The sequence below is a fragment of the Trematomus bernacchii genome, unplaced genomic scaffold, assembly GCF_902827165.1.
Source record: "Trematomus bernacchii unplaced genomic scaffold, fTreBer1.1, whole genome shotgun sequence".
Classification (NCBI taxonomy): Eukaryota; Metazoa; Chordata; class Actinopteri; order Perciformes; family Nototheniidae; genus Trematomus; species Trematomus bernacchii.
In genome coordinates, this window is record NW_022987851.1 from 4,382,302 (window position 1) to 4,403,425 (window position 21,124).

Sequence of the window (21,124 nt, forward strand, 5' to 3'; positions counted from 1 at the left end):
TTTCTATCTCATCACCTTCAGTACCATCATGTCTTTAACGTGGATTTTGATTATTTGCCTAGTTTTATTTTTCAAATGGTGTCGAACATCATACCAAACAATCTGATTACAATAAAGTGACTTAATATAACTTCTTCTAATTCACAGAATTACATTTGATTAATAATATGTTTACGTTTATTTATTATAGTGATTAAATATCATTCTTTTGAAGGATATATTCGATGCAAAATGTTAAAGGAATTGTTAAACGTAATTATTTAACGTAATTTATTAATGAATAACCTCTATTTCCTACAAATTCGTGTAATTGAAACAACATGCTTTTCCAAATATCATACTTTGACTGTAACAAGAAAGTTTCTTTTTGTAACAAGCATGTAATGATAACACCAAAAATACTGTCTGTTAAAAAAGGACAAAGAAATGCATGTGTATCTGAAGCTTATAATTGTCCTAAATACGACTCTTTAGACGTCCCCTGAATGCAGCATGTACCCTAATGTAAATGCGTGTGTGTTGAGCGTGCCAGGTCTAGAAACATGGCGGCCTGCGCGTTACGCCGAGGCTTGCTGAGCACTGTCAGTAAATACAACAAGAAACACGTACACAGGATACTGAGTGTGGTGGACAGCAGCAGCGGGTCCGAGGCGTTCAGACCGCGGGTTAAATGCTTAGCCTGCGGGCTGTCCGGCGGCTTTCAGCAGAAGAGGTTCATGTCGTCACGGTAAGAGTGTCCTCCTCTGTCAATGCTAACATGCTAAAGACTTTAGCTAAGCCCTTCAAGATGACACCGTAAAACAAACTCTGGTCACGTTGTTGTTGAGGGGACACATTCCTCGAGACGGTGCCTACGTGGTGTGCAAACATGAGCTAACAATTAGCAGCGCAAAAAGGAGAAAATGCTGTTGTCCTCTGCTTTTCATTAGCTAGCAAGGTAACCAGGAAGCATGGATTGGGCAACATCTGATCTAACTGCCTGCAACCTGCTGAGTCAAAGCATGTTACATGTCAAAACATGTGTGCATCCCTAGGTGCTGCCCACTGTTAGGAGTTAACACCCTCTCATTGCATTAAGAACTATTAAGATGAGTGGCATTATGATGCAACGAACTGTTCATTATCAACAGAGGTATAGGAAGTACTCAGATCTTTATAGTAGCAATTCTTCATTGTAAACATACTCTGTTACAAGTCAAAATTGTACTCAAGTAAAAGTACCAAAGTATTGGCATCAAAATGTACCTCAAGTACTCAAAGTACTCATTTTATAGTATGGCCCATATCAGATTTAACAATATAACATGTTTGTATTATAATTATTATTGCATAAATGTCAATGTTGCACTTGGTAAAGGTGGGGATTATTTAAATTACTTGATACACTGCTGGGTAGCTTAACCTTTAATAATACATACTGATTTGTTGGTTGATTTATATTCTGATTTATAAATCCATACCTGCAAAGTAGGTAGTAACTACATTTGACTAATACAAAAAAGGTGGAGTAAAAAGTGCAAAATAGCATCCAAAATGTAGTAAGTAAAAGTTACATTAGCATAACATGAAAATACTCAAGTGAAGTATAAGGACCTCACAATTGTACTTAAGTACAGTACTTGAGTAAATGTACTTAGTTACATTCCACCACTGATAATCTACCATGACATACTACTCAAAGGCATTGTTTATGCAGGAAACTCTTACTATACTGTGTCTAGGTTTGATGTAGCGTAATCAGTGATTGTGTACATAGGCCTTGTCAGTGGTGGATAGTAACAAAGTACATTTACTCAAGAGCTGACTTACAATTTTGAGATACTTATACTTTACAAGAGTATTCACAGGTTATGCTACTCTATACTTCTACTCCACCACATTTTAGAAGCCAATATTGTACTTTTTACTCCACTTCATTTATTTAGCTGTACGTTACTGGTTCATTTTAGATTTAGATATTACAATACAAAATACTAATATAAATTAAGTATTAAATGAACTTTGACATATATTTATAGGCTAATATATCCAGCAGCAGTATATAAAGTTATTCAAATTTGCTCTACATTTACCAGCTTTTATAAAAAACACATCAATAATAATAATACTTTGTTACCCTAACAGAAACAAAAGAGCACAATTATTAAGATATGTGAATGTTCTCACTGTTTCACAGTATCAGATCTCTGTAGTGAAAAGACCCTGATGAAATATTCTTAAACACTAGCTGAGAAAGATATATATATATATGTCAAAGATAACATATATTTACCTGCTGCCACTTATGCATCGTCTGAATATCATTTAAGCTTTAATTTGATTGAAGTGTTGAACAACCAAGTCATTGATTGGATGTGACATCACACAGATTGGGGTTGTAGAACTTCCTGTCAGAGTAAAACGGTAAATGGCCACAAATTGAGAAAAGGCTAGATCTTTGAGTTAAGGCACTTGGCACTCATCTCCATTTGCAAGATTGAAACGGACAAATCTAAAGGACAAAATTCATTCTCAAACATAATCTAAAAATAGGCAAATTTAAAAATGATAACCAAAATATGGTGCAGCAGAAACAGTTGTTATTAGTGTTTTAGGCAATGTTTGTTCTTTTAAAAGTTGTGTTATATGTACAAAATATAAATGAAGCTGAATTTGATCAATTGTATTTGTTCCAAGAAAAATTCTTAACAGTCAGATTTCCAGATACGACAAGAGTTTTCAGACTTAGTACTATCATCAGTTACATGGGGACTGTTGCGATGACTAAACACGGACTCTTCTGAGGAGAAATTGCAAAGGCAACTTAAAAAAACGAGTATTTCAAAAAGAAAAGGTTTTAATTTTTCTAAGATGGAATAGCTAATCTCTTCAAAATGTGTTTCCTCCTGGTTCATTGCTCTAACTCCAAGTCGATTTTGATTAAATTATCAGCTAAACAAAATGTAGTGTTGAGTATTTTAGGCCAAACTGTTGCAAACAAATATTATTTCTGACAGCTCCTATTTGTTGTGTGAGGTCGTGTGAAGCCGAAGCATTGTCTTTCAAAGGCTGTGATTTAGTGCAGTGAGAAACCAGTTGGTCCTTTTAGTTTCTGAAGCCGCCTCCACTTTACTAAACAGAAACAAAGAGCTGTAAGAAACTTGGTCAGATAATGACAGAAAGCTGTGTATTTGTCAAATATAGCTCCGTGAAAGGAAGTTAAGGTGGGTGTACACACAGCCCCCTCTAAGTTTGAAATACCTGAACGGATTCAGCACCAGCTCTCACTTGGTGTATGTAACCTGTGTAAACAACACTCCTGTCTTATTGGCAACCTTTCTCCGACATGATGACAGCTCCGTGGCACACTGACCTGGCTTCACAATAGGAAAAGGATGAAGTGAAATGGATGGTTCCTGTGTTTACTGAGAGCACTTGGCTAATTACCAGGGTCGCTTTGGGCTGAGGGTTTGCAATGGGTTAGCTATATTTAGATCTGGTTATCTCTGCTCAAACAGTGTATTGATAGATCGTTGTAGAGACAGAACAGAAGTTTGCAAAGTGGAATGACTGCTTTCACATTTGCATCATATATTGATATCTACATAGTGTTTTCTATTTCAAATAATGAAATTAGTGCTGTCAAACGATAATGTTTTTTCACTTTAATCCGTAATAATCTATGATGAATCAGGTTTCAGCACAATTTTAAAATAGTAGTATTTACTTTTTTGGGGGGGGATAAAACTAATAAACGTGTGGTGTTGTTCTACGGAAATACATGACAACTAGAGACAAATCAAAGTGTTTTTTTTTTAACTTGTTTATATCATGATTTCTGAATTATTGGAGTTAAGTCCGTCAATATCCTGACACGTCGCTAAAGCACTCAACAATCAAAGGTGATCTATTTCATTTAGAAAATTCCACTTTTTTAAAACCAACATGGCTCACTTCAAAATGTTGTTTCAAAACAAAACCCATCATCACTTCTGGCTTTATGATATGACGTAAAATGATTTGCTACCACCATTTTTCCATTGTGATGTTTGTTTAAACAGACTGAAGTGTCATCTGTTTGACTTAAATCAATTGTTAAAGCCGTTGTTATGGAGAGCTGCTGCGATTTATAATGTGCACAACACAGTGCATATGCTGGAATCCTGCTAACGCTTTCAAACTGCAAGCCCTAGTTTGTGCCAGTTCCTCTACTTTATGGGCGTTTTCTCTGCCATGCATTTCATGGTAAACCTCTCCGCTGGTACGACGGCAGGAAGTTGGGGTCAAACTTTGCAATCTGATCAAGTTGCGTACATGTTTTTTTTAGCACATTAAAGTTTCCAGAATATTCCCAAGCCTTAAAGTTGACAGCCCTCAATTAAATACATTTCATGTGAAACACATTTAAAGTAGGGTTTGTTTTAAGTCCAAACACGATTTTTTGATTGCTATAATTCTGATATTTCTTATGTCAAACAAAGCACCCCCCTTATCTCAGATGTCTCTATTCAGTGCAATGGATATGAGTCATAGCATCTCTTCAGGGCAGCACATAGTGTTACTTGGCATCCTATGAATAGACACGTGTGTATATATAAGCAGATATAATGCTGCAGTCAAGACATGTTGGAAGCGCTTATCAGAAGAAATGCATGAATGAATCATGAATCAGTCCCTAAGATATTTGGCCTTATTACCAACAATGTCCCTCTTTTACATATTTAGAATCCTGAGAAAAAAAACTTGGTGTACATGATTTAATTATGTGAAATCATCACATCTATGTTGCGTATCTTTAAAAGTATAAATGCCCGGAAGAAGCTCCGTTAGACCAACCTGTTTTTATCAAGACTTTTACCCGTAGGAGTTATTTTTTAAAGAAGTCATGACTCCTAGCAAGGGAACATGGATTTAAAGAAAGCACAGTATTGAACATATTTTAAAAATATCTGCTTTGCAATTGTTGTAATTTAACATGATTGGCTGTTTCCAAATATCATCTCCATCTACATTGTCGGATATGTAATGGTAGTCTGAAGAATCAATGCAAAACTACTGATTGTCCTTAACACGAGACAATTGGTTTGATTTAAGTTGGACTTGAAACATATTTTTCATAGTAAAATCAGGTTACCTTGTGATTATTTTTGCTCAATACACCCATGATAAGAAAATAACCTGAGACCAACCTATTGTGGGATTTAATCCCACATATATCCACCTCATTAATCCCCCCTCTTCATCTCCGTTGTAAAGATTAGCTTTGCAGGGAGCACAGAAGTATGCGTGTTATTTATTAGAAGTGACCAGCTGTTGTTGTCAGTGGTGATATTATAATATATATAAGTTTGTGTGTGTGTGTGTGAGGCTGCAGGCAAGAACATTGAGATTAGGACAAATTATATTCCTCTTGTTGATATCTAAAAAGTCGAGGTGTTTTATTCAATCCTGTCAAAATTGTGATTGAGATTACGACTGAAGGGGGGCGGGGGTGATGGGAGGATGCAGCAGGATTTTCTAAAGGGATGAATGTAAATCGTCTCTATAGGAGGGGAAATCCTATTCTCTTCAGAACTGAGGGATTCCCTGCCCAAGCTCCTCAGGGACTTATGGACTGTTTGTGTTTGTCCACAGGAAGTTGTTTTGATCAAAGTCCTCTTGTTTTGCTTATGTATGTTAGTTTGTGGTCTTGTGTTCTGAGGTGGGTTTTAAACTAGTGCTGTCTATCAATAAAACAATTTCAATCATGTTAGTCACACTAGTATTCACCATTTTTGGTGGGAGATACATCTAATACACGTGTGGTGTGTTAATAAAGAAATGCATGAAAAACGGTCAAGTCAGAGGTTTTTGACTTTTAATATCATGAAGTCCCACAATTTCCCGACACTTGGCTAAAGCAACGACAAAGCCGCTGTCATCGAGAGCCGCTGCGATCACCCTCTGTCAAATGTGCGCCAAACAGGACATATACTCGTATGGTAGCATTCATATTGCAATGACCCTCTGCATAATGGGCGCTACGCTTTCTTTGCCTTTTCACGGCCGTGCAGCTCATTGTCACGTCCGCGATGGAGTTACGGGTCAACTTTGGGTCAAACTTTCTAATGTGAATAAATTGCGTTATTTTTTTAGCAGGTTAAGGTTTCCAGATTAATCACCAGTGTTAACGGGCCTATTAAAACACCCTTGAATGCACACACAGGGTTCAGTGTGTAATGGTGTTGCCTGTGTTTGGCAGGAGCAGGCCTGAAGGGAAGATTCTGGAGACGGTGGGAATGTTTGAGGCTGTGAAGCAGCACGGCAAATATGAAACGGGACAGGTGAGTCACACAAAACAAACGCATCACCAATTGGATAGCTCTTATCAGACCTCCTTTTGAATAATACTGTATTATCCTATGTTTTCTGGGCTGTTTTTAAGTTTTGACACAACATTAAATTAGTTTTGTTATGATAGCACATTGATGTGATCCTGTCAAGTGACTGTAATCCCATCTACTTTCTTTTATTAAGCCCCCTGCAGATGTCATCTCACAGCAACTCATCCAATGTGTGCTTGTTGTTCTCTCCTCAGCTGTTTCTCCACAGTGTGTTTGGCTACAGAGGCATCGTCCTGTTCCCCTGGCACGCCCGCCTCTACGACAGAGACATCACCCCTCCCATGTCTGAAAGGTAAACCTCCACTTCTGGCTTTAGACTACACCGAACAGTCCTCATTGGCTTGTTTGGAGGCTTGTTTAACTGAGATCTTTTTGTATCTCTTACTTTCTCCCCTCAGTAAACCTGACGCTCCGGGTGCACACGGCTCCAAGGAGGTGAAGGGGAAGACTCACACATACTACCAGGTCCTGATTGACACCAGGGACTGCCCTCATATAGTAAGTCACTATACAGTTACAGTTAGGGGTGCATACCGGTTCCCGGTATTACCGAAATACCGGTTACTGGTGGCTACGGTATACCGTACCGAAATCAGATCCGGTTTGCGATACTTTTTTTTTTTTTTTTTTTATAAAAGTGAGGCATAATATCCTTAAACTTGTGCCCAAACCGTCGGAATTACGATGTCAATTTCGCAGTGAAACTCCGCAACCAAGTCACTTTTGAAAATCTAAAGTGTGGCTGCATATGACTGCCAGTCTGAATGGTGGGGTCTGTAACCACTGCCAGTCTGAATGGTGGGGTCTGTAACCACTGCAAGAAGTTTATTTCTGGGAAAGGTGGCAACACATCCAATCTCCAACCAATGCTGTCTCGTATGGCAACCAAGTACCTTTGTGTTCAGGGAAGCAGCGTGCCAAGCGAGAGAGAGTTCAGTTCAGCAGGTGATATCCTACGCTGTGAAAGGGCCCGTTTGGATCCAGAGAGAGCAGATATGCTCATCTTCTTGAAGATGAATGCACAAAACTGAACTGTGATGGGATTTGTTTTCTTTCATCAGGCAAATGTTGATTTTAAGGATGCTATTTGTTTTATGTGCAATGCCGAGATCTCATGATCCTTTATGTGTTCTCTGGTCAGTCGAATCTCAGGTTGAATATTGATTATACTGGTGCTATTTTATTTTTCCATTGACAAGATGTACTATTCCCGCCTGATGGTTGTTATAAATGATATTGCAGAATCAGTTTTCTTCATAGATAACGTGTTTTTCATTGTTTGTTCAGTACTAAAAGGTCCAAGTCCCACAATTGAATTTAATATTCATTTGACATGTTAACTATATAATAAAGCGCTTCATGGGAGTAATTGCGGGATGATAAAATGTTTCCCTTATGCAACATGAAAGTATCACGATATGTATCGGTTGAGTATCGGTATCGTTCAGTGGTATCGGTATCGGTATCGTAAAAAAGTCAACGATATGCATCCCTAGTTACAGTAGGGTTTTTTTAGGACCACCTTACATTGCACATACATCGGAGGAAGTCAAGACAAGCAAGAAAGTGGAGCTGGTTGAATCTCAGTAACACATTTGGAATTTCAATAACTATTCATTTTGCCATTATTCCTTATATTTACTGCATCATTTAAGTCCAGATTTCAACGGAAATCCTCTATCCCTCACATTTAAAAAAATAGTAAGCCATATTCACATTGCTTCAAAATAAAATATAAATAATGAATACTTGTTCTTAAACCCATAAAATCCTAATAATTAAATTCCTAGTTGTTACACTCACTTCCACAGACCTTTGGGACAGACATTTGATAAGAGTATGTGACGTTTTTTTCCTTAACACATATTGTCCTTGGAGAGGTTATAATATATCTTAAAGAGGCCCTATTAAGCTTTTGGGGGTTTCCCCTTTCCTGTAGTGTGCTATATAGGTTTTTGTGCTATATAGGTTTTTGTGCATGTAAATGGTCTATAAGGGCTAAAATCCCAAATTCTTATGAGAAATATTACAATACATTTAGCTGACGCTTTTATCCAAAGCGACTTACAATAAGTGCATTCGACCAAGAAGATACAAACTTGAAGAAAACAGAATCATATAAGTACATCAGGTTTCATAGAGCCAAACAATTTCAAGTGCTACTCAACTGGCTTTAGATAAGCCAGTCCTTTGTTAGTATATAAGTTGTATTTTTTTCATTTTATTGCTCGAAGTGGAGTCGAAAGAGATGAGTTTTCAGTCTGCGCCGGAAGATGTGTAAGCTTTCTGCTGTCCTGATGTCAATGGGGAGCTCATTCCACCATTTTGGAGCCAGGATATAAAGCACTTTTTGACCATTTAAGCATGTAAACATGAAGTGCAATGAGTGTTAATGCTCTAGGGAGACAAAGCTAGAACAGTGTTAGAATCTAGCTCTGGTTGTCCTGTCAGCAGTGTGTCTCTGTGTGTTCGACAGTCTCAGAGGTCCCAGACGGAGGCAGTGACGTTTCTGGCAAACCATGACGACAGCAGAGCCCTGTACGCTATCCCAGGTATGCACAGTGTTCAGGACATAGCACTTCAATGATACATTACAAAGGTTCTGTCAGGTTAAATGCTTTAAGCAGACCTAATTAAACACTCATTCTACCACCACACCACTTTCCATTGTCAAATTTCCCTTTGAAGATTCAAGTATTTAACACCCACTCTTAACATTTTGATAAATTAGATCCACTACAGCAATGTTTTAAAGCTAGATGGCCTATTACTGCTGTTATTTCATTTATTCAAAACAATGATGAAGGACATAGTTGAGCTTTAATTTCAAAACGATGATGTGTTAACTGAATTAAACAGAGCGCACAAGGCGAGATTGCCTTCTAGGTTACCATACACACACCATTACATGCACATGGTCAACATTACAACCATTAAACTCTAACGAGAACAATGAGGGTAAAACGCCAATCTGTTTTTGCAAATACTCCCTAGCTTAGCTAAAAACACCAATACTGTCATTAGTGAGTTGTTCACTACGGAGTCTGCTCTGATGGACATGTTGTCATATCACTGTTGTATATCCCATTTCTAACAGTTTTGAATGGGGCATTCATGATAAACAATACAAATAAAAAGCTATGAGGAAATAGTCCAGCTCAGCTTGTAAAGAGGATTCAATATATATATATATATATATATATATATATATATATTTTTATATGTATTGTGTTGTATAGGTTTTTTTCTGTGCATAAAGGCTTAAATCTCTCTATTCCCTCCAGAGGGAGTTTCTCTCCCCCACACTCCCCCCCCGCCTGAAACACCTCCATTGAACTCCTTTGTTTACTACCGTAACATAGTGACATCACTTTGTAAAACTTACGCTTGTATGTGCTAGCACTCCAACACATTGTATGTGACGGGCCACTCACCAGTTTAGCTCCCACAGTATATTACACTTCCCCTTTGAGGCATTCATTGCTCTCCGTCTCGTCCCCATGTGACCGTGTGTGTGTTTCTGTCATCAGGTCTGGACTATGTGAGCCATGAAGACATCCTGCCCTATAACTCTACGGAGCAGATCCCCATCCAGCACGAGCTGTTTGAGCGCTTCCTCATGTTCAACCCTGCCAAAGGTACGCTCTCTTCTGGAGCGGCCACATCATTCTTCACACACCTTTTACAATGCAGAGTCTCACTTTAGTCTTGTCATTAACCATCGTTAACGAATGTCATTGCTATTAATCGTAGTCATAGTATTTTATTCTAAGTTAAATATTGTAGATCTTTAAGCAGTTGTCTGTTTAGTTATTATTCTTTTTTTTCAAAGCCATTAAAGCAATATTTTACCCACAAAACGACCATTTGAATATCAATTACTTACCCTGTGATACCTTGAATTAATTAAGAAAATGTTGATATTTCTGCATGAATTCAAAAAGGATAAGTGTTCAATATGAATGGAAGTAAATGAGAGCTTAGTTAAACAGAAGCAAAACTATGCATAGTTTGTAAAATGATGTATTGATACTGTTTTGCTGCTGTTCACACAGCCCCTATTAATTCAATTCCTAAGAACTTAATGTGTTTTTCGATCCTTGTTCACTGTCAAGCCCAACCAGAAACATTTTCTAAGCAAATAAATGTATCGCGTTGTGAGTTTTGATATACAAATGGTCCTTTTGTGGGTGAAATATTCACTAAATAGCTATGATGGTTGGCTGTCTAGTGTTTTACAAGCCAATATCGAATGAATGATTGTATTTCCCTGATACAATGAGTCATATTTAGTTTCACTTCTGGTTCGGATCTGACCATTGACATTTACCGTTTACGTGGTCGATGTAACAAAAAACAGTATTGTGAGTAAACATGTGCTTTGTCCTGTAGCTCCACCATTTACACCCAGAGACACCCTGAAGGCGTGGCAGGAGAAGAACCACCCCTGGCTGGAGCTGTCAGATGTCCACAGGGAGACCACGGAGAACATCCGGGTCACCGTCATCCCCTTCTACATGGGCATGAGGGTAAATGACCAAACAGCATCTAAGTTCAGAGATATGAAGCTGCTGCAAACACAGCCTGTAGCACACTAGCTCGAGTATTAGCCACATCGCACTGACCTAAATTTAGGTCTGCAAATCGAGACTATGGCTGTGACTCTTGTTGTTTTCTGTTTTGGTTGGTTCTGTTAATGCTAATGGATATTCTCTCTGATTCTCAGGAGGCCCAGAACTCCCATGTATACTGGGTGAGTAGCAGATGTTTCTCTTCTGTGGGGAATATGTAGTCACTTTGGGAAATGAACACCAGCTACAAGCACTGCTTTATTCCACCTTAGTCTGCATACTCAGTACTCTGACGCTTGTGTGTGTTGTCTCCCTGCAGTGGCGGTACTGTATCCGTCTTGAGAACATGGGCGCCGAGGTGGTTCAGCTGAGAGAGAGGCACTGGAGGATCTTCAGCCTCTCAGGAACCCTGGAGACCGTCAGAGGACGAGGAGTCGTAGGGAGGGTCAGTACACCAAAAACACCCACCCATATACACGCACACACACACTGTATCAGAGTTCTAGACCAGGGGTACTCAAATACAAATCTTAAAGGTCCAAAAAAACAAGACAAAGGTCCATTTATTACGGTCATTCAAACTTTTAAACAATTGCAACAAGATTCTTAACACGAGGTTGCAAAAACAAAAATAATCTGTATGCAGCAGTTTTCATTGTTATTGTGTCTGTGCTTGATCCCTCAGAGTCGCAGTGTGAGCTGCACAGCTATGAATAAAGGCAGCTGCACCCTCTTTCATTTAGCATTCCCATTATTGCTTTATAAATGTCTTGCCCCCTTGTGTGTCCACTGAGGTTCGTCAGGCCCAACACATCTTCAACAACTCCCCCTTTGCCTCATCATAAAAACTCACAAACACCAGCAACTGAGCATTGTCAGTGGTGTCAGTGGACTCATCCACAGCTAAGGAAATGCACTGTGCATTTTTTATTCCATCACAAAGCTGATTAATCAAATCACCAGCCAGTATTTATGTTGTTCTGGTTTCTGTGGCATCTGAGAGGGGGATTTGCTTGATTTGACCTGTTATTTCCTCTTTTTGTTTGCCTTCAAACATGGTCTCCATCACTTCAGTTCATGCATTCTTTTATACTTCAGTTATTATTCAGTGGAATGTCCTTACCTACTGGCTTAGTTAAATCAAAGTGGTTACTTTTTTTTGGCTGGGCAGTGTAGTTTTACACACCGTCTTATTTGACTTTCTCAGGACTTAAAACTGTTTTTTGGGGGCAGACCCCCACAAAGAAAAAAATATATTTACACACGTAAGGTCATCTTAACGGTGTTGTATGCTCATCCGTGAGCAGAGCATCAAGTTGACATGTCTATTACAGCTGAATGTGGCGATTACCATCTTGTTCAGCAAAACGCCTCACAAACGTATTAAGATCAACAGCTTTAGTGCGTTTTGATTCAATGCTGAGTACAGCCAAACTTGACAGTCTCTTCTCTGTCATTGTAGACCGCAAATACCTCATTCCTTCAGTACTTGGGTCAATCATATTTCCACGCTCGCGCCAGGGCCGGGGGAGGGGTTACAAGACGTGCATCTTGTGCTGCATTCACTTGCACTCGGACATTAGAGACTTTCTCTCATAAATGTCAGATGAGCCACACCTTTTCTTTCAAAACAAAGCTGCCAACTGGGGTGGCAGGGCCTATTTTTAGGGTGGCAGTTGCCACACCCCCATGCCACCCCGGTAGGTGAAACTAGGCTACTAGCTACAGTACAGATGCAACTAGATGAGCTGTTAACTCTCGCTCTGACTTTTTTTTTTTTAAACTCTCGCTCTGACTCAGACAGGTTGAAAGAGACGACACGACACACGCATTTTTCCCACCCGCATTCCGCGAAGACCCGCCCTACTGTGCCTCTGATTTGCAGACTTTTGGTGGAGGGGGAAAAACGCTGACGGGATGCTGAATGTGATTGGACCAATGCGTTGACAGACACACACAGACAGTGGAACAGTCGGAGATGCAGAGCGCTGTTTGCAGTGGACATAGCGGAGAATGTTGACTCGTTGCGTTGTGGCGATGTCTCGCAGATAATACAGATAATACAGATAATACATATGAAAAGTATAATTTGCTCAGAGTCCAGAGACAGTTGTGGTTCGATCCGGACCGGAGTCCGGACTTTGTGGATGCCTGTTCTAGACCATCAGGAGAAGTGTCAGTTTACACCGTTTTACATCCACAGCAGCAACAGCCAAAGATGGGGGCCTTATTTTTTCAAATGGCCCCTAGGTCCTATTTAGGAGAATGCGATGTCACAGGAGGGCGGGGAGAGAACTTTGTTTCAAATTGGCAACAAACATCCTCAGTCGCTCAACGATGAACTGAATTGGGTGGTCAAAGGTCAAGATTTCGGTGACTTCATAAAACACATTTTTGGCCAACAAACACAAATGAATGCGCTAATTATGACTATTGTAAACAAATGATGACACAATTATATTTTTAACCTTGTGAATTATATTTGTTATCTTAACATCTTCACACCAGGTTTTCAGTTTCTGTAAGATGTTAATGTCCTGGAAAATGTGAGAAATTCCGGTCAAATATGATCTGTGTAGTTAAAGGCTGAGCTTTTAAAGGCAGGCTATCTAAATAATGACATCATAAAGCCATGCACATTCATAATACTTTCTGTTTGCAGAGCTGCTACGCTACCAACACAATCAATACAACTGGCTTATGGGCCTAAAAACGCAGCCAAAGCAAACGTAATGAAAGGAGTCATTTTAAATGTTACTGGATTTTTACTGGTACTGACTTTAAATATCCTATCTTTAACGTTAACAATACTGTTAAAAAATGTTTAGTTTTGTCCCTAATGCGTACTAAAAACTACTCCCTAGGAAGTCCAGATAACTATAAAATACATTTGTTATCAGACGTCAATCCAACTACATCTTTGAAAAAACCTTCAATTTATTAATGTTTTTTTTCTAGCTGTGAGCAGCTTCTCCCTCTCCATTATAGGACAAAAGTGCGCATCAACAATGATTTGTGTAACCTTGTCATTTTGTTCTTGTGTGTTTGTGTGTGTGCTGTAACAGGAGCCGGTGTTGTCAAAAGAACAGCCGGCCTTTCAGTACAGCAGCCATGTGTCTCTACAAGCCCCCAGCGGACATATGTGGTGAGTTTGCTCCGTCTTGCATCACTCAACTGTTAAATAAATCACATCACTGCTTCATATTCTGCTGTTTCATATTCACCTTCAAAGGCTTAACATAACTTGAAATATGCTCGTACATATGTCTGAAACTAATTCATGCTTTACTCTGTTATTTATGTTTAGGGGGACGTTTCGTATTGAAAGAACCGACGGCTCTCACTTCGATGTACGCATTCCCCCCTTCTCCCTGGAGAGCAACAAAGACGACAAAGCGCCCCCTGCTGGCTACACGTTCTAACTGCCCGTAGTCTCCCCCCCCCCCGCCTGAGAGGCCCTGACACTCCGTCAGTCCTGGTCCTCTCTGGGTTGTCTGGATTTGTCCTTCCCTCTGTAACACTGCCTGACTAGCGTGAGTCAGTTATGCAAAGGAGAATTATAATTTTCTTCATCATCCAAACAAAGGCACGTCTTTCCCTTTACTGTGAGAGTGCATCAAACAGCAATATGTCATTAGGTTAATCATATAGAGTGGTGTAGTGATGGCATGTTTGTGTAGGTCAACCTGAAAGTTAGCATCACAAGGGCTGCCTCGACAGAAAGCAATGGGATTTTCAATATGTATGGAGGAAAATAAGCTTTGTGGCCAACACACGTTAATGATACTGAACAGCTAGAAGATACGGACATTCACGAGTTGGGTGTTTAATGACATATTTTATGTTGTAGGACAAAACACGGACCTTATTTCAGGCTTCTAACCAAAAACATGTTTAAAACCCAATGACTTTGAGACAAGGGAACCTGAAATGGTCTAAAATAATTTCCTGATTTTAGAACTCATGACTGCGCCACTTTGTATGATATAGAAGAGAGATCTTCACTGTGTGTTTAAAGAGACATGCAGTCAAGTGGAACAGTGCTGGGAGGTTGATTTGTTGTTGCCAAGCTGAGCTGGACACTTTGAGTATCTGACAGCTGAACATCTTCGCAGGTTGGTTTTATTTCCTGCTGAGCTCTGAAAAGAGAAACAGCTCCCACTGAGCTTCACACCGAGGCCTCAGTAGGACACTTTTAAGTGAACATTAAGCCATCACTTTAGCTACGTGTTACAAACTATTCTTTGATACTTTCTGTTTGAATTTAGGATTCACGCATTACTTTTATTTTGGACCCGATTTTACGATCATGTTTTTAATCAAGCCTGGTCACAGTTCAGTGGTGTCAGAGCTGTGTGGGCCGCTGATGGAAGGGAAATCGGATGAAATTCTGGTCTGCTTTTAGTGCTGAAGTTAGTGTCTGACAACATTATAGCGCAGCGGATGGAATTAGGGTTTGACACTCGTCAACAGAAAATACGATTTTTCGCTTTCTCATTTGCGCTGTCTCAGAAATGCTCTTGTATCTTTTCTGAGTCGTACATTTCGATGAACACTATCAAAACATCTGTCAATATTACAGATAATCTTTATTTTTAGTCTGCATCATTTAGATGCATTCTGAGGAGATTTTCTTGATCTGTGATTCTCTTGATCGGTGCTTCAAAAACTGGGATTTCCATCCGCATGTGATCCAATGGTGTCAAAGATCAAACTGAGTGAACTGTATGTGTTGGCAGCCAAAAAAGAATCCCTTCTTTGCCGGAGCGTTGAGCTGAGTTCTTGTGTTAGAATAACAAATGCAGCACACCTTTATTAAAAAAAAGAATGAAGTTTTAACTCGTGAACACCTCTGGTTAAAGCCTATTGTTTGTATTTGGATCTGTGACACGGACAGTTCTCAGCCTGGATTTTCTCCCTGGTAAAGTGAGCAAATAAAGCTAACAAAGTGATTTGAGGTAACTGATTGTTGAAATTCTACTGTAAATAAAGATGTAAGTAAAGGCATAACAAATAAATGATACCTTTTGAAAAGCCCATGTTGACATTTCTTGTGTTAGTCTCAAGGCCAATACAGTTGATATGAGAGAAGAAAAAACAATCTTAATCTGTTAAATGATCTTCAATCATTTAAAAAAATCGACTTCCTTTCTCATACACAGTAGGCCTACTACTAATATTACTACTACATGAAGATTGTTGTTTTAAAATGATTTAGTTTATGAACTTCAAACGGCCACCACCAGAGGTCAGTGCAATCTTTCCTTTATTTTTCTGTCTACATATACTGTAAATCAGAGGTGTATGTACCATGTGATCAAACGGCATTGAATCATGCTGATAACATGAAAATAACTACATACTTCCTTTGTAGAATGGAATAGTCTATATATGCTTTATTTCAGTTTATCTGAACATCTTTTAAATTTCACTTGCACTTAATGGTGAGGTAAAACTACAATTCTTGCATTAAAAAAAGAAATCTCTATTCTAGTTCATGCTAAATGAAAATATAAGAGTAGGCCGAACATAGTGTCTTGTATTTTCTATGCAAAAAGCCAAACTCGATATGAAAATCTATCTTTTAAATATTGCTATGTTGCTTATGACGAAGACCAAATCATTTACAAACATTTACAAATTAATAGTTTTCTCTGCGATATAATACATTCGACACTACTTCGCATATTTAAACTATTTTTAAGTTGTAGGCTACGTAGGCCTATTTAACAAAGGTATTTTCAGTAGGCCTACTATAGATGAAGGTACATAATCCAAAGGTCATATCTTTGTGTCAAGTTGTGTCAGGATTTACCCTCGCCACTATGCTAGCCAGCCACATTGCACAATTTGTTTATTCGATAATAAAAAAAAATAACTGTCTAATAAACTATAGGCCTATGCCGATTAACTAGAAGACCATAAAGGATATAACAACGTATGAGTCATCTTGAACCAAACCTGTCAACGTATGGAAAGCAGCAACGCTACATTAAAGTGACGCATTAATTAATGAAAATTGGCACAGCCGGAGAAGAAGTGTCGTGTCGAGCTGAAACTGCAAACTTGGCGATGTGCTCGTGCTCCTGCCCAGCCCTACCCATTACTCTGCGAGGAGGGTGGACTTGTGCTCATGTGCACTCTCCGCGCGCCCCCCATTCAGTTGAACAGAGGGTGCGATACATAATTCAGTCCCAGCGAGGGAACACCAGCCCGGCCTGTCAGCCCGCGGAGCCGCAGCCTGTGTCGAACTGAGACGCCAGTGCGGCTGCTTCCTGCTCCGGAGCGGATGGAGACTCAACCTTGGAGAAGGACGAATGCGGGGTTTGTTTCAGCCTATGCGTGCCTTTCCAGCGGCGGAAGGACAGGGCAGAGCGAGCAGCAGACATCAGCGGTGATCTTCAGGAGACGTAAACATTGCCATGCCCTGCTGCATGCACCACCTTCTGCGATCCGTCTCCTCCTTGTCCTCCGAGCTACTGTTAACAGAAAACAGCAGAGAAGAGTAGGAAAATAACCCTGCTGCCGAAGGTACATTATTTTAGAGATGTGGTGAAGTTGCGTGTGGGATAGGAGGCTGCAGCCGTCTGCACTGAAGGCATCCTGCATCCTGACTGCTGTGTCCGTGTTTTGCGGTCATGCTGCAGGCAGCATCCTCCGAGCTGTTCCCGACCTGAGCTGCTCTCTCTGGGATTTACAAGTTCCTGAAAGCAGACAACTAGTAGCTCCAATTCCTAATGTTATGGAGTAGTGTTTTGTATTCTTGGACTTTTCCTTCTTCTTTGTAACACTGAACATTTTTCCTTCGCAGTTTGGAGTTGTATTACTCACAGATGCTTTAGCCCCAAACTGCCGAAACATATGATGATCTGCAGGCTTTTTGAGTGTCTTACCATTACTCAAACCTGCCTCGGCATGACTTCTTGGTAGGACTGGTCTTGTTATTTTCACAGTTCACATTAAACGCAACACCATGGGTGCCAAGCAGACCAAAGGCCAGGAGCCCGGAGGACCGAGCCCTCAGCACAGCTGGAAGCGGACCCCCACCAGGGAGCGGGGGGACATCCTGGCCTCCCTCATGCTGAAGTCAGGGGACCGGCTGGGGCGTGGAGGGACGCCGCCGCCTTACCAGCGCCGCATCGGCATGATCCAGGAGATGATGCTGATGGCCAAGCAGGGCAAGCAGGACGAGGCCACGGAGATGCTCAAGACACTCCGACAGGTGTGTATAAAAGTAAAGCTCTCAAGGGTCACAAGTTCACATTTCTAGCTCAAGAGAACATCATCCGTAAATTCCTGTTCTATTCCAATGGATATAAATCTGTAGATAAGGTGGTAGAACTCAAAGAACAGCCCTATAAATAAGAATATGCTATTGGTTTAGTCTACGGCTGGTCAGGGCAGACCATCCAACTAGGAGCAGGCGTGTGTAAGGGTTTAAGGTTTGTAATAAACTTCAGTGAAGGTACAGTAGGTAGACGGTATCTAACGAGCGTAGGCATTTAGAAGATGCATTGCATTCATACTAACAACTTTACTATAGTCTCGCAAAGACATAAAGGTTGCATTGACAAGTCTTTTTCTGCCTTCGCAAAAAAACCATGACTTGTTTTTTAAAGTAGAAATATTATTGGCGTTCTTTCTTTCTCCTGCCTCTATTCATTTCTGTCTGTGTAAGCATGTTGTCTTCACTGGGGCTGAAACAGAAGCCAGTCTCAGACGCGGACACTGACTAAACTGATCGATTGGCTGCGAACATTACTGATGAATTCAGCCCCCTGGCTGGACCTGTTGAGCTGTGGCTCTGCTGCACTGGCACAGTGTGGACACAGCTACAATTTATTACCTCTTTCCGTCTTTCAAGAGGTTTGCAGTGCTAGTCTGGCTGGCTGCTGTTGTTGCTACAGACAGAAGCCAAAGTAAAGCACAGACTGAAAGACTCTAGTGTGGGGAAAAACAAAAAGAGAAGAAGGAGAAGGAAAAATCCCACCAGTTGAATTGGAGGATCTGGAGAGCTGTTAAGAAAGGGAAGGATCTAGGCTCCAAAGGAGGGAGTTAATTTAATACATGTTTATCATTGAAGAGAAGGGAGAACCCGAGATATAAGCTCTCATCCTTGAAGACAGCACTGCACATAATCCATATGCTGCCACGTTTATCCCTCTATGACTCACAGGGAACAGAGCCTCACGCTTAAACACACACCTTGCTTCCACAGTTTATTGTTTGGGAGATTTGTATCAGCACCTTTCTATTGTTGTTTACAGCTTCAATGGCCAACAGTAAAGCAAATTAAACAGGCAAAAGGATCAAGGATTCCTCCTCATGCGTCATCGCTGTGACCGGGGCATTCACTTCTCTGACGCTGCTTCATTAAGCTATGATACCCCAGAGGAGGAGAGTCTCAGGCGCCGTTTACACGAGGAGAAAACTGCTTGTATCTGCATAGTTTCGCGTGCGTATAGCCCTATTATTTACACGAGGCCGATAGAAACTGACCCCACAAACGATAACGGGTCCCAAGGTGGATAGATTTGCAAACGAAACGCTCTGGGGGGTCAACCGAGTCCGTGTAATCACCTCTATACGAATATTTCCTGAAAAAATAGCGATAGCCCCACCTCTCCCCACCTCTCCTGCTCACTGCTGTAGCAACTATCAAAAATAGCTGTGTTAATTAAACGCACAAGGGGTTCTTGAATGAAATAATATTATAAAAGGCAAACCAGAATTGTTAACGCCCAATATACTCCTTAAACAAAATAAACAGAGTCAGATTTCATGCATTGATCCATTATATTGACAAAGGTGTGATCTCACCCGGTGTTTGTAGAGAATATCTCTCTTTCTGAGCCGTCCTCTCCACGGAGACGTGCTTCTTGGTCGGTCGATGCAATATCCACAGATTCGGTTTCTTTCAGTTAACTTCCCCGTTGCATTTATCCATATGCTGAGGAAATGACTATATCCCGCTGAATACCAGCAATCGCCACACACACTTCCTCCTGTCAGTAGCTACTGCTAGTGCTACTGCTACTGACCATGCTACAGATATTAGTGCAAAATCTACAGCCCCACAACCATCAGCAACAAGTGGACATGGAGAATTACATGAACTACATGTTGCTAAATACACCGCGGGGCTTAAACAGAAGGGTAGCCATGGCAACATTGCGGCGGGGCTGCTCGGGCTGCTCTTCTTCGCGGCTTTTGGTGTATTTTGGCGGAAGTTACAGCGCCACTTACAGTCCCGGCATATGTACTACAGCGTTTCCAGCGGCCTCGTTTGAACAGACACGTTAAATGAAACGAATGCATGTGAACGGAAGACTTTTTTGAATACGCATACTGTGCATAAACGCAAACGGTCCCGTGTGAGCGGGGCCTCAGTCTCCTGTCTGGCTGTGAGGCACAACCACACAGCGGGGGGCTGATGAGGGTCCCTCACAATAAGCACTGATTCTGTGATGATTACTGTGAGATACATGCTAGTTAAAACTGGCCTCAATCTGATTATGAAAAATGAAGGTGCTGACATTTTTTTATTAATCATGAGGTGATCAACAGAGAGAGTGAGACTATTTGGTGTAAATGCCAAACATCCCCTGGATTTAGCTTCAGTGTGAGCATTGTTTTGACTGTTGATCAGATTTGTTTTCCCCGAAGAAGACCCAATGGAAATGGGGATGGCCAATTTTTTTTTTTTGATTGAGCATTTTATGCTCAATTTTATTAGGGCATTTTACTAAAGATCTTTCTAGTCAACCAATAGTCGTCAATTCAGGCGATTATTCGACTAATCCAGCACATTTGTGATAAGCTATCATTATTAATATTATTGATACATTTTTTCTCCCAAAATGGTTTCAGTTTCAAGGGCTGATACAAAACGTTGTTATAACATCATGGTATGTTGTGCTAATATAACATATACAATAAAACTGTAATAATTAACCTTTGAAATATAAATATAATATAAATGAAATGTTACACGTAGAAAGCGCATGAGTCACAGCGGACTGGTCCGCCTGCCTACATTCTTTATGTGTTTCAGAACAATCAGCGAAGACACACGGAACATTTAGTTCATTTATTCTATCATTCATATCTTAATATAACAACCCTTTAAATATTACACAGCGAACGGAATCACTGAAAATCTGCGTGTTGCCAAAAATACCTCCTCGCATC

At 40.3% G+C, this 21,124-nt stretch overlaps 2 protein-coding genes across 2 annotated transcripts in view; both read left to right on the forward strand.

Moving 5' to 3' along the window:
* The first annotated feature begins 490 nt into the window (after window positions 1–490).
* poldip2 (polymerase (DNA-directed), delta interacting protein 2) lies at window positions 491–15,970 on the forward strand. The gene is made up of 11 exons (XM_034113056.1): window positions 491–727; window positions 6,227–6,302; window positions 6,557–6,654; window positions 6,761–6,860; window positions 8,839–8,914; window positions 9,893–10,000; window positions 10,755–10,891; window positions 11,089–11,115; window positions 11,253–11,378; window positions 13,999–14,078; window positions 14,241–15,970. The coding sequence occupies exons 1-11, from the start codon at window positions 543–545 to the stop codon at window positions 14,353–14,355; spliced, it is 1,128 nt and encodes a 375-aa protein (XP_033968947.1). The 5' UTR covers window positions 491–542; the 3' UTR covers window positions 14,356–15,970.
* A 1,182-nt stretch (window positions 15,971–17,152) lies between these two features.
* lrrc75a (leucine rich repeat containing 75A) overlaps window positions 17,153–21,124 on the forward strand; it is a 60,261-nt gene continuing 56,289 nt past the window's right edge. The window contains exon 1 of the mRNA XM_034113260.1: window positions 17,153–18,155. Within this exon, the coding sequence (XP_033969151.1) occupies window positions 17,907–18,155 (249 nt within the window). The 5' untranslated portion in view covers window positions 17,153–17,906. The remainder of the gene's footprint in view (window positions 18,156–21,124) is intronic.